The sequence below is a fragment of the Typopeltis vanoorti genome, chromosome 20 (assembly GCF_054136105.1).
Source record: "Typopeltis vanoorti isolate ZY-2024b chromosome 20, IOZ_Tvanoo_1.0, whole genome shotgun sequence".
Classification (NCBI taxonomy): Eukaryota; Metazoa; Arthropoda; class Arachnida; order Uropygi; family Thelyphonidae; genus Typopeltis; species Typopeltis vanoorti.
The window spans coordinates 58,179,900-58,193,795 of NC_143568.1; the positions used below are offsets into that span (position 1 = coordinate 58,179,900).

Genomic DNA, 13,896 nt, shown 5'->3' on the forward strand with positions numbered 1-13,896 from the left:
AGTTTGAAGAACTGGCATCGAGGGCACAACAAGCTGCAATCATGTATAACAGCAGAGAGTTACACAGTATTATAAGAAGACGTTCTGGAAAAGCCATGCAAAAGAATGTTCCAGTGAAGGATCTCAATGGAAAAATTTTGGTGTCAACAGAAGAACAATTGGAAAGGTGGAGACAACATTTTAGTCAAATCTTGAACAACAGCATGAGAGAATTAAAAACTGATACCAGCCCAACATCTAAATTAGAGATAAAAAATAAAGCTATTAAAGAAATGAAAAATAGGAAAGTGGAAGGACATGATGGCAGAAGTTCCAAAATCTGACATGACAACAATCACAGTGCTCTACCCACTATTCCAAGACATCTTGGAGAAAGAGTAATTCCCTAATGATTAGAGTACAGGAATAACAATAAAAATACAAAGGAAAGGAGATTTAGGAAACTGTGAAAATTTGAGGGACATAAAACTGCTATGTGTCATTAGCAAAATTATTGTTTCAAGAATATCTAATATTTTAGATGAAGACGTGAGAAGAGAGCACTCTGGTTTTAGGCCAAAATAGATCATGTATAGATCACATTAACACCTTAATAATAATAAGTCGGGTGCGTTTAACCCTCCTTTATATTTGCTGTTTGTGGATTATGAAAAAGACTTCAATTCCATTGCTATAGATTGTGTGTGTACTTCAAAACAAAGGAATGCCACAGAAGATGATAAACCTCATACAGGAAGGATTTAACAAATTCCAATGTCAGGTGCTGCATGATGGATATGTGTCACAACCCTTTCAAACTGTATCTGGAGTGTAAGAAGGATGTCTGCTATCTCCCTTATTATTTATACTGGTGCTAGATCAAGTTCTAGAACAGACAGTAATGAAACATGACAAAAGGAATATCATGGAAAATAAATAAAACTTTGAATGATCAAGAATAGTGCTTCCCAAACTTATGGATATAAAGGGCCCCCCTTTGGAAAAATTAAAATATTTCACAGTCCCCCATTGAAGAAAAAAAAACTTAATACAGACATATATTATTATAATATTTATTGTATTTATATTCAATACAATTTATATTCAAGATTTTGGATTTGTAAGCTTTTTTGTGCTTCTTATCAATACCTTTGAAATGAAAACTTTTATGAATAAGCATATATTTACTAATATTCATTAAGTGCTGAAATACGCAGGAAGCAAAATTTGTGAACACCAATGTGCGATTTTTTCCCATTAAAATATAAAAAATAACAAAAAATAAATAATAAATAATAAAAATTAAATACATTTCTTTTAAGATTAAAAAAAAAAAAGAACTACTTAATCTTAAAATATTTTTAATTTGTTTTCATTATTTCACCCCCCCCCCTCAACAAACCTTAAGGCCCCCAAGGGAGCCACAGCCCACAATTTGGGAAACGCTGATTGACACTATGCAGATGTACATCTAATTGCTCACAGACATGCAGATATTTAAAACAAACTAACCACATTACAAGAAGATCCACTAAAAGTCAATGTGAACAACAAGACATCAAGTACAATGGAAAATGAAAAAATCGAAACCGTTTCATATTTTAAGTATCTCGGCAGTGTTTTATCTGAAGATGGAGTGGCAACTAGAGATGTTGACATAAGCATTCAAAAGGCAAGAAGTGCATATGCTAAACTTAGAGCATAGAAAATGAAAAATATTCACACAGCTGCAAAATTAAAAATATTTAATGCATGTATTAAATCAGTTCTTTTATATCGATGTGAAATGTGACTGGTTTCAAAGGAAATAAAAGAAAACTACAAACATTCATAAACAGATGTCTGCAGAACATACTTTGAATTTGTTGGCCACAAATTATTACTAATGAAAAAGTCTGGAAAAGAACATATCAGCAAAAAGTCAACCTTGAAATCAGAAAGCTAAAATTTAGATGGATTGGACATACACTTAGGAAAGATCATGAAGAAATCTTTCATGCAGCCCTGGAATGGAATTCACAAGGAAAGAGAAAGCATGGCAATCCTAAAAATACACAGAGGAGATCAACTTTAATAGAATGTGAGAAGAAAAGTTTTGTTGAACTAAGACCAATAGCAAGGATAAGGAACTGATGGAATCTGGAAAAGAAGAACTAATATCAACTCCCTCCTTTCTCAGTGCCTGGGGTATACAAAGTACCCTGTTGTAGAAGAACAGGGTACTTTGTATCTTACATCAGCAATCACATGGTCTGCAAAGCAGATTGACCATAGCATACAACTCACAGGATCTCCTGGAGAAAAACCATCATGCTAAACCATAATAAATTCAAAAAGGAAAGACTGTTTTTGGAATCTGTAGCGGCATTCGCATATGAACCTCACTTAAACAAATATGGATGCATTGAACCACCCAAAATTTGGAAAACAATAATTGTTAGAGTTCCCAGTTTATATCTTAGGCCACCTACAAACACCCATAGAGGGCACACCACCTAGTTAGGACTTTAGAGTCACCCATGCGTTTCACTTAGTATTGTGCCGTCTTTGTGAGCGTGTTGCAAGTATTAATTGTGAAATCTCCCTGAAGGTGTCTCAGTGACTGAGATGAAATATTGGAAGCATTAAAATTAGTTTTTAATCCTTTCCTAGTGCTGTCTTTACTCTATTAAACCTCCAACATGATGTCCTCCCAGCACTTAAGCCTTAACACATGGTTATTTTATCTACTTGTACCCAAGTTATTCTGATACCTAGGCTAAATGGATTTTAGTGAAATAAGGTACAGTCATACCACAACTTACGCAAATCCGGAATTAAGTGGTTTCTTGTATGTACGTATTCCTGTCCCGCTTCATGCCTCACCACTAGTCATATCTTTCCGGTGCTGGCAGCATTCACCAGTGTTGCACATATTGTGAACAAGCACTGATGTGTTTCACGCGGTCTCCATTCATGCACGATTTTTATAGTCTGCAAACCTCGAGAGTGTTTAATGTTATGTTCTTGATAAAAATTTTATCACATAAAAAATAATGGTGTCGTCCAAACAGAGGGGATAATGTACATCATTGTCTGACAGCAGATTTAATATTAAACCATCTCCCTGTACTTTCTTCAATTCTAACTGCTCACTTACAACTCAAATAAAGACTAAGTATTGCTTGATATAATGATCCACTGACACTATACAACTGTAGTGTTTTGAATAGCTTCTCTTTTGGCACCTTGTCATATGCTTTTTCCAGATATACAAAACTTAAATACAGATCTTTGTTATATTCCCATGACTTTTTGTCGTAAAGTGAATATCTGATCCTGACAGCCTCTATTTGGCCTGAATCCAGCTTGTTCCTCACCAAGCTTCTCTTCCACAATCCTTCTCAACCGGTTCTGAAGTATACTGGCAGAAATCTTACCAGGAACACTCAGAGAAATCCAGATCTACAAAACTTAAATACAGATCTTTGTTATATTCCCATGACTTTTTGTCGTAAAGTGAATATCTGATCCTGACAGCCTCTATTTGGCTTGAATCCAGCTTGTTCCTCACCAAGCTTCTCTTCCACAATCCTTCTCAACCGTTTCTCAAGTATACTGGCATAAATCTTACCGAACACTCAGTAGAGAAATACCTCTGTAATTCTCACAATCAGTTTTATTTCCCTTTTTATATATGAGTACTCTATTCCAATCATCTGGAATTCGTCCTTCTGTCCATGTCCTCTGAACTATGCAGTGTAGCCACTGTAAAACTTTTATACCTCCATACTTGAGCATTTCTGGTCTAATGTCATCTACTCCAGCTGCCTTTCTACATTTCAGACTTTTTCTACTTCAAGCATGGATATGTATTCCTGATTACATGCCTGGTCAGTGTTTTTTTATCACTGTGCTGTCATCACTGCTAGTTTCATCGCGTATCTATCGCGTAAAAAGAGGTTTAGGTGTATAAGGAAATTAAATAATAAGTTAAAGCCATGGCTGACACAAAAATATTGATCAGAGGTAAAGGGAAATAACTTTTATTTTTATCCCCACTTAAGACTCTCAATCAACTCACACTCAGAAGGATTTAATTGGTGCAAATGATAAATAAATATGTTAAATACAGAGTAAAGAAATCAAAGATAAATAATAAAAATAAAGTAGTGGTTATAACAAATGCAAAATAAATAACAGATATAAATATAATAAAAGGCACAGATCAGAACAGATCAGAAAAAATATAGTTATAATGTTTCTATATATATATATATATATATATAGTTACAATGGATTGGAAGAGACAACCTAGTGGTGTAGCCTGTATGTTCAGTAGACTTAACTCCACTGAATTTTTTTTTTGTCTGGAGCCAGACGAAGAGTCTCATGTATGAAACCCCTGTCGAGTCAGTAGATTTGTCGACAAGGATACTGACTGCAGCAGGTGAGATCCAAACTATGTCAGGCATTTTTGAAAGCGTGTGTCAGAACTTGCTATGCAGGCGTAACGCATGCTGTGAAGTTGGTGGTCACAACTTCAAGAGCCTTTGGTAAATGTTTATGAAATTAAAATGCATCTTACCCTGTATCTGATGTTTATGTTCTTTGTGACATAAACACAAAATGTTTTCGACTTGAACTGTTGCAATGCCATATGGGGACATGGGTTGATAATCAAAAAACCTGATCTACCTTGGACCCCCCCCCCCCACAGAAGTTTGTAATGGGCATTCTGAAACACCCTGTATATCATAAAGTCCTATATTTTTAATCATAATAAAGTAAAGATCTGAAGTAAATGTTATTAGTGAAAAACTGAAGTAAATTATATAAATCCCTCCTGTCAAACTTACTGAGCAAAAAACTACATAGACACTTGAACAAATAACTAATTTACTGACTAATATATTAATTATTTACAAGCCAATGTTTCACTATTTCAAGCTAGCATTATCAGAAGCACTTAGGCACGTTAACAATACATGCTCAGCAAAGACACAAAATAAAATGACGCAGATAATAAGGACAGTCACGTGCATGGAGGGTGACAGTGGTGCTCTTTGTACCAATTCGTGTTATTAACGATGACAAGTAGACAGGACAGTGTGCCAAAACTGACAGTATGATCTAATGAAGATCATAACTGTTGGTTCTGTTACAGGTACATGGATTCTATGGAATTAATGTCACTTGCAAGAACAGTCTCTCCAATTTTAACTTGGACATGGAAAGTAGCCTGGCTTTCTTCTGTCCTATTTCTAAACCATCCTCCTAAATCTGAAGTGAAGATCTGTGATTGAAAGCATCTATGTAGCACAGCTGGAAGAATGACAAACCATTATATCCTTTGATTGGAAAAGATCTAAGTTCAATTCTCATCATGATGAGAGGAACATTTATATGGGAATTTTTCAATTTACTGTGAGTTAAATGATTTCACATCATAGTAACTCTTGTAGATAAGATTATATGTTGGTTAGACATACTTTTAATTTTTTAGGAAATGACAACATAAACCAAATTATTAATTATAAAAACTTTAATTAATAACTACTTATATTTCGGCAATGTTACATTGCCATCTTCAGGGATCACAAAACAATGATATGTGCATGCAGGTACTCACAAGCAAAAGAAGCTGAAGAAAGGCAACTGAAGTCAGTCCTAGAGACCTAAAAGGTTCCCCCCAGGAGGTTAAATTGAGTTGTCTTGGCCATTGGCTGACAATCTTAGAATGTATGCCTTCCAAATTCGGGCAGTCTCATTCACCCAAATTTGTTGAGGTTTGGGAAGTTTTTCAGAGCTGAGGCTGATTCGAGGAATAATCTTTCTTACTTGTACTTGCTGCAGTGTGATAAAGTGGTCTTCTTCAGGTGTATTCTGTTGTGGGTGCTCAATGCATGGTCAGCAAGTCCTGAGTGACTGTATTGGTGGAACCAGATGTAGTTCTTGTATTTGGATATCCTGATATTGGCTGTCCTGTCTGTTTGGTCGTAGTAGGACAGTTTGCAACTGCAAGGGACCTGATACTCCAGGTAGATCTAGGGGAAGCGGCTGATCTTTGGTGGAGCAGATAAGGAATGCCAATTTCTTATGTGGTTTGTAACTAGTTGTGAGGTCATATTTTCTTAGGATTTTTGTTAGTTATTCGAATGTACCCTGGCTAGATGGAATGGTGATAGATTTAGAGTAATCTCTGCTATGAAGAGGGGGGGGGGGGTTGCGGTTAACTGGTTTTAATATTTTTTGGGGATTGTAGTCACTGACTAAGAAGGTATTAAGGATGTGGTTAAGTTCAGTAATTAGGGCATTGTTGTCTGAACTGATTAATTCTGCCCTGATGTATAGGGTTTTTACAATCCCATATTGTTGGAAGGGGTGAGGCATGACCCATGGTGAATGAATCTACCTGTATGTGCAGGTTTTCTGTAAACAGGGAAAGCCAGGGATCCATCAGGTTGGCGTGTAATCAGAGTGTCTAGGAAAGGGAGATTGTTGTTTTCCTTTTCCAAGGTAAACTGGATCCTGGATGTTGATTGCTTAAGTGTGTTGAGAAATTGTGGAGTACACAGGCCATGTGATTAAATGGCAACACATGATTAGCATAGCGTAGCCAAACAGTGGGTTTATGTAGCGCAGAGTTTAAGGCTGTTTCTTCAAAGGTCTACATAAAGAAGTTGGCCAGGGTGGGGTGGGGGGAAGAGTGGAGTACCAATGGTTGTCCCCTCTATCTGTGGAATTTTCCTTGCCAAATGAAATAACCTAAGTTCATGGTGAACTGAAATAGGGCCAAGATATCAAAAGGAAATTTGGCTTGGATGAGGTCTACAGTATCTTTGAGTGGGACATTGGTGAATAAGGAACCATTATGTCAGTGCATTGGAGTGAGAGGTTTTCTATACTGGCTTTAAAGTGGGCAGAGGTTTTTTTATATGTAAAAAGTATGTTGCAAGTATATTGTGTGAGCACTTTAGCTAATTGGCTAATATGTATGTGTGTGTGGGGGGGGGGGGGGGGGATCAATGCCATCCATAATGAGATGTAATGGTACATTCAATTTCTTTTGCTTATGGATTTTTGTTAGTCCATATATCTAGTAAGGGGTCTAGAGTTAAAAAGGTTTTAGTCTGTTAGTCATTTCCACAGAACAAGAGGTAACCTTCTTAAGGAGTCTATGGAGTGTTCTGATTTGGGTGCTGGTGGGATCATATTCTATTGGGAGGAAGGTGAAACAATCTAAAAGTAGAGAGGCAAGTTTACCTGCGTAATCTGATTAGTTTAGAACCACAGTGGCATTTCCTTTATCTGCTTTAGTAATTACTATTTTGTGTTGCTTTTCATTTCTTGAAGAGCACTGAATTCTTTTGATAGGTTGCTTTTGTGTGATAACACTAGTACATCCAGTCTGATGTTGTTGGCAATATGGTTGGAAAGGCTACAGATACCTCATTCTATTCGTATCATTATTTCCTCTGCAGATCCTAAATATTAATTTTAATAGAATTCTCCATAACATTCTTGAGCCAGTGTGGAATTATTATTATCACTATTTCAAATTTTGTGAAATACTATGAATTAGGTTTATTATGTCAGTCAAATGAGCGCGAGAGGAATTAGAAAAACATTACTTGTAAAATACAAGTGGTTGTTAATGATATCAGCAAACACAGAAGTGCTTATGTGTGGCTAATGTTATGATGAGTATGACATTATGAAATGTCATACCATCTCATAAGAAATGTTGACAGGAAATGTAAATGATGGAAAGAAAACAGTAACTACCAACTGCCTGAGATGAACTAAAAGGAGAATCCAAATCTGAATGTGGGAAGTATGGAGTGAGTGAAAGCTTGTGATTTTTATCATTATTTCTTTTATAATTATTTCCTGTATCCTCCAAGGGAGTATGCAGGATACTCACAATTAAGTAATGATGTCAACTTAATTACACAATTGACATCATTACTAGCTTCCCATTTTCTTCTAAGTTAATCTGCTATTTCTCATCTAAGATTTTGGTCTTCTGAGATACTACTAATTTGTTATTAAAAAAGGAGTGAAATATGCTAAGTGTTTTTGTAAGAAATAAAAACACAAAAACACCAAAGTTAATTCATATTTAAGACACTTCTTACAGAACTGTTTTCATGAATTAAGGAAAGTCAAATAATTAATCTGCTATATGATACAATTTAGCCTATAAATTTATTTGGTGATAATTATGGAAACACTTTCATGCATTCGGATTGTAAATTAATATATTCTAAATGTAATAAGGATCCGTTGCTACTGTTTTTGTCATCAATGATTGGAATTAACTTTACAGAGATCTTATATCTTTTGTTTTGTTCATACTATGAAGAGTATACTTTTCCTCAAACTAAGCATGGGTCTTGCGTGAAGTGGCTAAGGAATTATCAGTGCCCTTGACCATGTTGATTAATCTGAGTCTCGGGTCTGGTTTAGTCCCGAAGGTGTGGAAAGAGTGGAAAATAGTTTCACTGCATAAAGGAGGATCCAAGACTACGGTTGCAAATTACCGACCGATCAGCATATCAGGAGTCTTTGTCAAGGTCTTGGAGAAAGTAGTCAAGCAAAAAATACAGGAATGGATGAAAATGAGATACTGTACAGGGGATAGCATGGCTTTGTGAAGGGTAGATCATGCCTCAGTAACTTGCTCAAGTTTTATAACAAGGTGACGGCTGAACTGGATAAGGGTAATGGGTTTACAGTGATACTGCTGGACCTGTCAAAGGCATTTGACAGGATACCACATGGAATTCTAATTCGTAAACTATAACATATGGGAATGGATATAGGGTTGGTGAGATGGATAGGTGGGTGGTTGATGGAGAGATATCAAAGAGTAGTTTATTCAGAAGTAGAGTCCAAAAGACGGTCTGTGACTAGTGGTGTGCTGCAGGGTTCTGTTCTTGGACCACTGCTGTTTAATCTGTTCATTAACGATATAGGGAAGGTTCTAAGTGGAACAGTCCATTTGTTCGCTGATGATGCAAAGTTGGGTAGGGTGATAGTGAATGCAGAAGATGTCAAAATCTTGCAGGATGACTTGGATAGATTGGAGTTCTGGGCTAAGGAGAATGGATGTCAATTTAATGTAACAAAATGTAAGGTTATGCATTTTGGGGTGAAAAGATTAGCAGTGGTATACCACATTGGTGGAACTATACTCTAGGAGATTGATGAGGCCATGGACTTTGGAGTGTTGGTGGATAGGGAGTTAAAGTTTAGGGGGGCACATTGCAAAAGTAGCTAAATCGGCTCATCAACTCATTCGGTTGTTGAAAAATACCTTGACGAGCAGAGACAAGCAAGTTATTGTACCTCTGTATCGAGCCTTGATAAGACCTCATCTCGACTACTGTGCCCAGATTTGGTCACCTCGGTTCCTTCTTGATGGGGAGGAGGTGGAGAGGATCCAGAGGCGAGTGACTAAGATGATAGCAGGTCTATGGAATGAACCATATGAGAACAGGTTGAAGATTTATGGGTTGCAGAAACTAGTTGATGGACGGAAAAGGGGAGATATGATTGAGACATTCAAATTGCTAAAGGGATTCTATAGGATTAATTCATAGGATATTTTTGAGATCAGGACTGGTGGTGGGAGAACTAGGGGACACCTATGGAAGCTGGGCAAGAGTGTGGTTAGCAGGGGGGGGGGGTGTTAGAGCTGGGTTCTTTACTTTTAGAGTGATAAATGAGTGGAATAAGCTGCCAGAGTCTGTTGTGGGTGCTATAACTGTGAGCAAGTTCAAGGCATGGTATGATAGATACTGTGAAAATGTCATCTAGTTGTGTGGACATGATGTTTAGGGCCTCCCTTGATGAGTCTAAGGACTCCCTGGAGTCGCCCAAAATAATAATAATAAGCATAGGTTTTGGAGCTATAAGTGCTGCAGATGGATATCTTGTTACTAGAAGATATGCTTTTATTTAACCTCTTTGTTAAAGAAAGAACTAAAGGACATGGAGCAATACTGATCTATTGGTGTATGAAATTATTTCTTCTTATTCTGCTTTATCAATTAAAAAAAAAAAAAAAAACTGACACAGCAACACAGCTGTATATGGAATTTTGTTGTGGTGATTTGTGTGAAGCTTGGCTATTTCTAAATTCTGTTTTCTCAATTATGGATTACCTTCTTTTTATTTGGCAGCCTAGTTGCCTGAATGGTTACCATATTTGTTCTGCAACTAACAGGCTGCAGGTTCAAATCCCACTGTGGACATAGATGTTTTTGATTAGGTCAGAGATGAATTTCACTGCTTGTTGTGAGAACAATGTCCCCCTTTTTGTTACACTGGAAGCACAAAGTGGCTTGTAAAAGTTCACTGTTTAGTCTCTAGAGAAGGATTTTGGATGATATAAAATATAAATAAAAATATGAAAATTTTATATAAAATTAATAAAAATACAAAAATGCTCAGGTCTACACACAGCTTAAATGAAGCATTTCTGAGTGAGAGTCTTTATTATTCACAGTTAGGCTTCCATGAATACTTGGAGTAATTGCTGTCTTCTAGATAAAATAAATTTCCTTGTTTAAATCATCACTTACACATGCTATTTATTCAGTACTTACCAAAATTCTTCGAGTCTGTCTTCTTCGTAAACCATCTTGCGTAATACCACTCTCATACAAATCAAAACTAATGTTATTGGCTTTAGGTACTGAGCTGCTGTTGCTGAAGGATGCTGAATTATGAGGGAAAATAAAATACTGTATACATAATTAAAATACATCATGCATAACTTAAGGACTATTCAAAGAACTTTTTTTAATTTATAATATACAGTTAATTCTGTTCAGAGTTAAGGTTATGTATTGGAGTAATTAAACAGAGCATATTACATTTTGATCAAATGATTTTCTATGAACATATTCAGCCTTTGTTTTGAACACATAAACAAGGAATTTCAAATATATAGAATCTTAAGAGATTTAAAAAAAAAAAATTTTTTTTTTTAAAGTGCAATACAAGGAATTCTTCAGCAATCCATAATGAGAAACAAACATTTTAATCTTTAAAATAGCCTGTTGCAGAGCAATTAGCTAAACTGGTTTCCATTAATTAAGAAAGAAAGAGAAAAATCATGATAACTCAAAAAAATTGTATGATGAATTATTATGTAATTCAGCAAAAAAGCAGTATGATAGGCAATGTGAAAGAAACACCCACAAATATCGGAAATAAATAGTTTAATTCAGTAACAAATGGGTATATGAAGATAATGTGAAAAACAAAAGGACAAAATAACGTTATCAAAGTGCTTCAATAAGGAATGTGGTAATTCCTCACGTGTTCTCTCCATACGTTTTCCATTGATAGATTTCAAAAGCACTATGCCTTTCCCTGATTATTTGATATGACATCATAAAGGGCCCAAAGGAATGGTTCAGTGAATAAGGATAATGCAAACAAAAAAAAAATGTTCCAAATTCTAAGCCAACTTGTTTATCAAGTGATGAGGTACAGGCTTTTAAAAAAGTTGGTTATGGCAAAACTGAAACATCTCCCCAACTTTTTTTTTTTTAATGATAATCCCATAGAGAGTCGGAAACTTGGGCATAATAATGCTGAGGACAGGCAAATTTGATATGAAAAATTCTGCACTAGCAACCAAACATCCCCCCCTCTCTTTTTCAAGCCACTTCAGGTGTCCAATATGTAGAGCATTAGTCTCATACTGGACTGTGGAAATCATAATCCAGTAAAGACTTTAAAGACATCTGTAATCTACGTGGGAGCCAGGTATCCTAACCACTAGGTAGGCAAATAATACTATGTATAACTGCATGCTTTTATTAAGGAAGGTTACTGTTTTCAGTAGTCTGAATTTCACAAAAACTAAACTGACAACTGATTTAGATAAGAAAAGAAACAGAACATTGGAAGTTTCCTAATGATAAAAAAAAATAAAGAAAAAAGTTAAGAATGATGATAAGGAATGACTGATATAGCAGCGTATATCCTTCCAGGTTGATTTAAAAGAGACTGGTAAGATAGACAGAGGAAAATGTATGCCAGCTGAATTAATACAGTTTTGCATTTTGGTTTACAATGACCACAGATTATTTATTCTATTGGTTAGAATGCAATACAACAAGAAGGATTACTGCAAACACAAATATGACATCGTGATGAGTAAATTCTTATTATCATCAGATCTCCATGGAGTCAAACTCATTGTGGGAGATTCCACACTCTCTCACACACACAGCTAATTATATATTGACTTAAACGTATTCATGGTCTCTGCACTCACCACACTTTCAGGCAATGGAATTCCAATCACCCACCACTCTCCATGCAAAAAAACCTGCTTCTCATTCTATTACTCATACCCTCCTTACAGCTTCCCGGTAAAGGAAGTCATTATTCTCCTGTATAAAGCACCTGATACAAGTATAATACATATAGCCTGTTGTGACCAAATTAGGCTGTCAGGTTTGGGGAAGTTGGGAGGGAGAGAGAATAGAGCAGGTGTGGATATAGACAATATAATACAAGGCCTATGGAATGATGACCATGAGTAATGACTGATATAGGGTATCCCTGCAGGAAGACTAAGAGAATTTAATGAATACAAACAGACAGAGAATTTATGCAAATAGATTAAGAATTACCATTCTTTTGAGTTTTTTTCCCCTTATTAAAGCTTTTCTCAATGATATTTGTTTTTGTCCTTAACATAAAAGTATTTTATGGCGCTCATTATACCTCTCAAGTATCAAACATTACCGATAAGAGGTAATTTCGTTTGCAGTTCAAAATGAACATACTACTCCCCAAATATAATTTATTCAAACGAATAAAACATAATAAAAATGAAATAATACAAGTTATGTGAAAAGGAAGATAGAATTCCAAGTATAAGAGATCTATTATTACTTACCCAACAAAAGAGGTGTCACAGAATCGTTCCCTTCATACTCGATAACACTTTCATGTGGTCCAACTCCAGCCATGTTTCCTTAGTTTTAAACACAGGATTACAAGTATTTGTTACGTGTGACAATAAATAAATAATAATATATTATTAGTTTCAACATACTTCAACAAGCATTCATAATTATTTCACTGCTTTTTGCTCTTCTCCAATAAAGCAATCAGACATCATGGACAACAGACCACGCTATTTCACGTGGTTAAAAAAAAAATATGTTTACGTATTGCAAAGCATAGCAGACAGCGCAGTTCACTTTCTTTCTTAATCTACATACCAGCGACTGCCTAACAGCAAAATTTGAAATTGTCGACAATTGCAGCGATTTAATCAATTCAATTCAACCAGAGACCTCTATATATATATCAGCTAAAAAATCAGCTAACGCCTTTTTATTCCCGTATATGGGGAGTAGGCGAGGCCATTTAGCCCTATCTAACTTTTGGAGACTGAGTGGGCAGCTCAATCTCCACTGGTACCAATCAGAGATAGATGGCCCAAGGCTATCACTAATGCCACATCTACTGAGCTACACAGGCTCTCTCTCTCTCTCTCTCTCTCTCTCTCTCTCTCTCTCTCTCTCTATATATATATATATATATATATATATATATTTAATATAAACTGACTAAAAATATAAAAAAAAATAGTTTTAATATAAACTGACTAAAAACCCGACAGTTATAACAAAATGAGATTTATTTGAAAAACGCAACATGTTTCGTCGAGATTAACTTCATCAGACGTTAAGAACGACACTGAAAATAACATTGAGACACTCTAAAGCTATACAATTATAAAGTTATAATATTCGACCGTGAATTACAGTTATTATGAACTTGAGCTATAGTCCGTGTTAAAGTTCTATTGTTGTACACTTGTGCGTGTGTGGAACCACGCGATCTCCAGTATCTGATAATAGAGCTGAAAGAGTCAGGCAAATTATAGCTGAGATT

At 35.7% G+C, this 13,896-nt stretch overlaps 1 protein-coding gene across 1 annotated transcript in view; it reads right to left on the reverse strand.

Moving 5' to 3' along the window:
- The window catches only part of Polr1E (RNA polymerase I subunit E), a 145,576-nt gene extending 132,341 nt beyond the window's left edge, over nucleotides 1-13,235 (reverse strand). Inside the window, exons 1-2 of the mRNA XM_090410465.1 lie at nucleotides 12,890-13,235; nucleotides 10,575-10,687 (exon numbers count right to left, since the gene is read on the reverse strand). Of these exons, the coding sequence (XP_090266591.1) occupies nucleotides 10,575-10,687; nucleotides 12,890-12,962 (186 nt within the window). The 5' untranslated portion in view covers nucleotides 12,963-13,235. The remainder of the gene's footprint in view (nucleotides 1-10,574; nucleotides 10,688-12,889) is intronic.
- Between the last annotated feature and the right edge of the window lie 661 nt (nucleotides 13,236-13,896).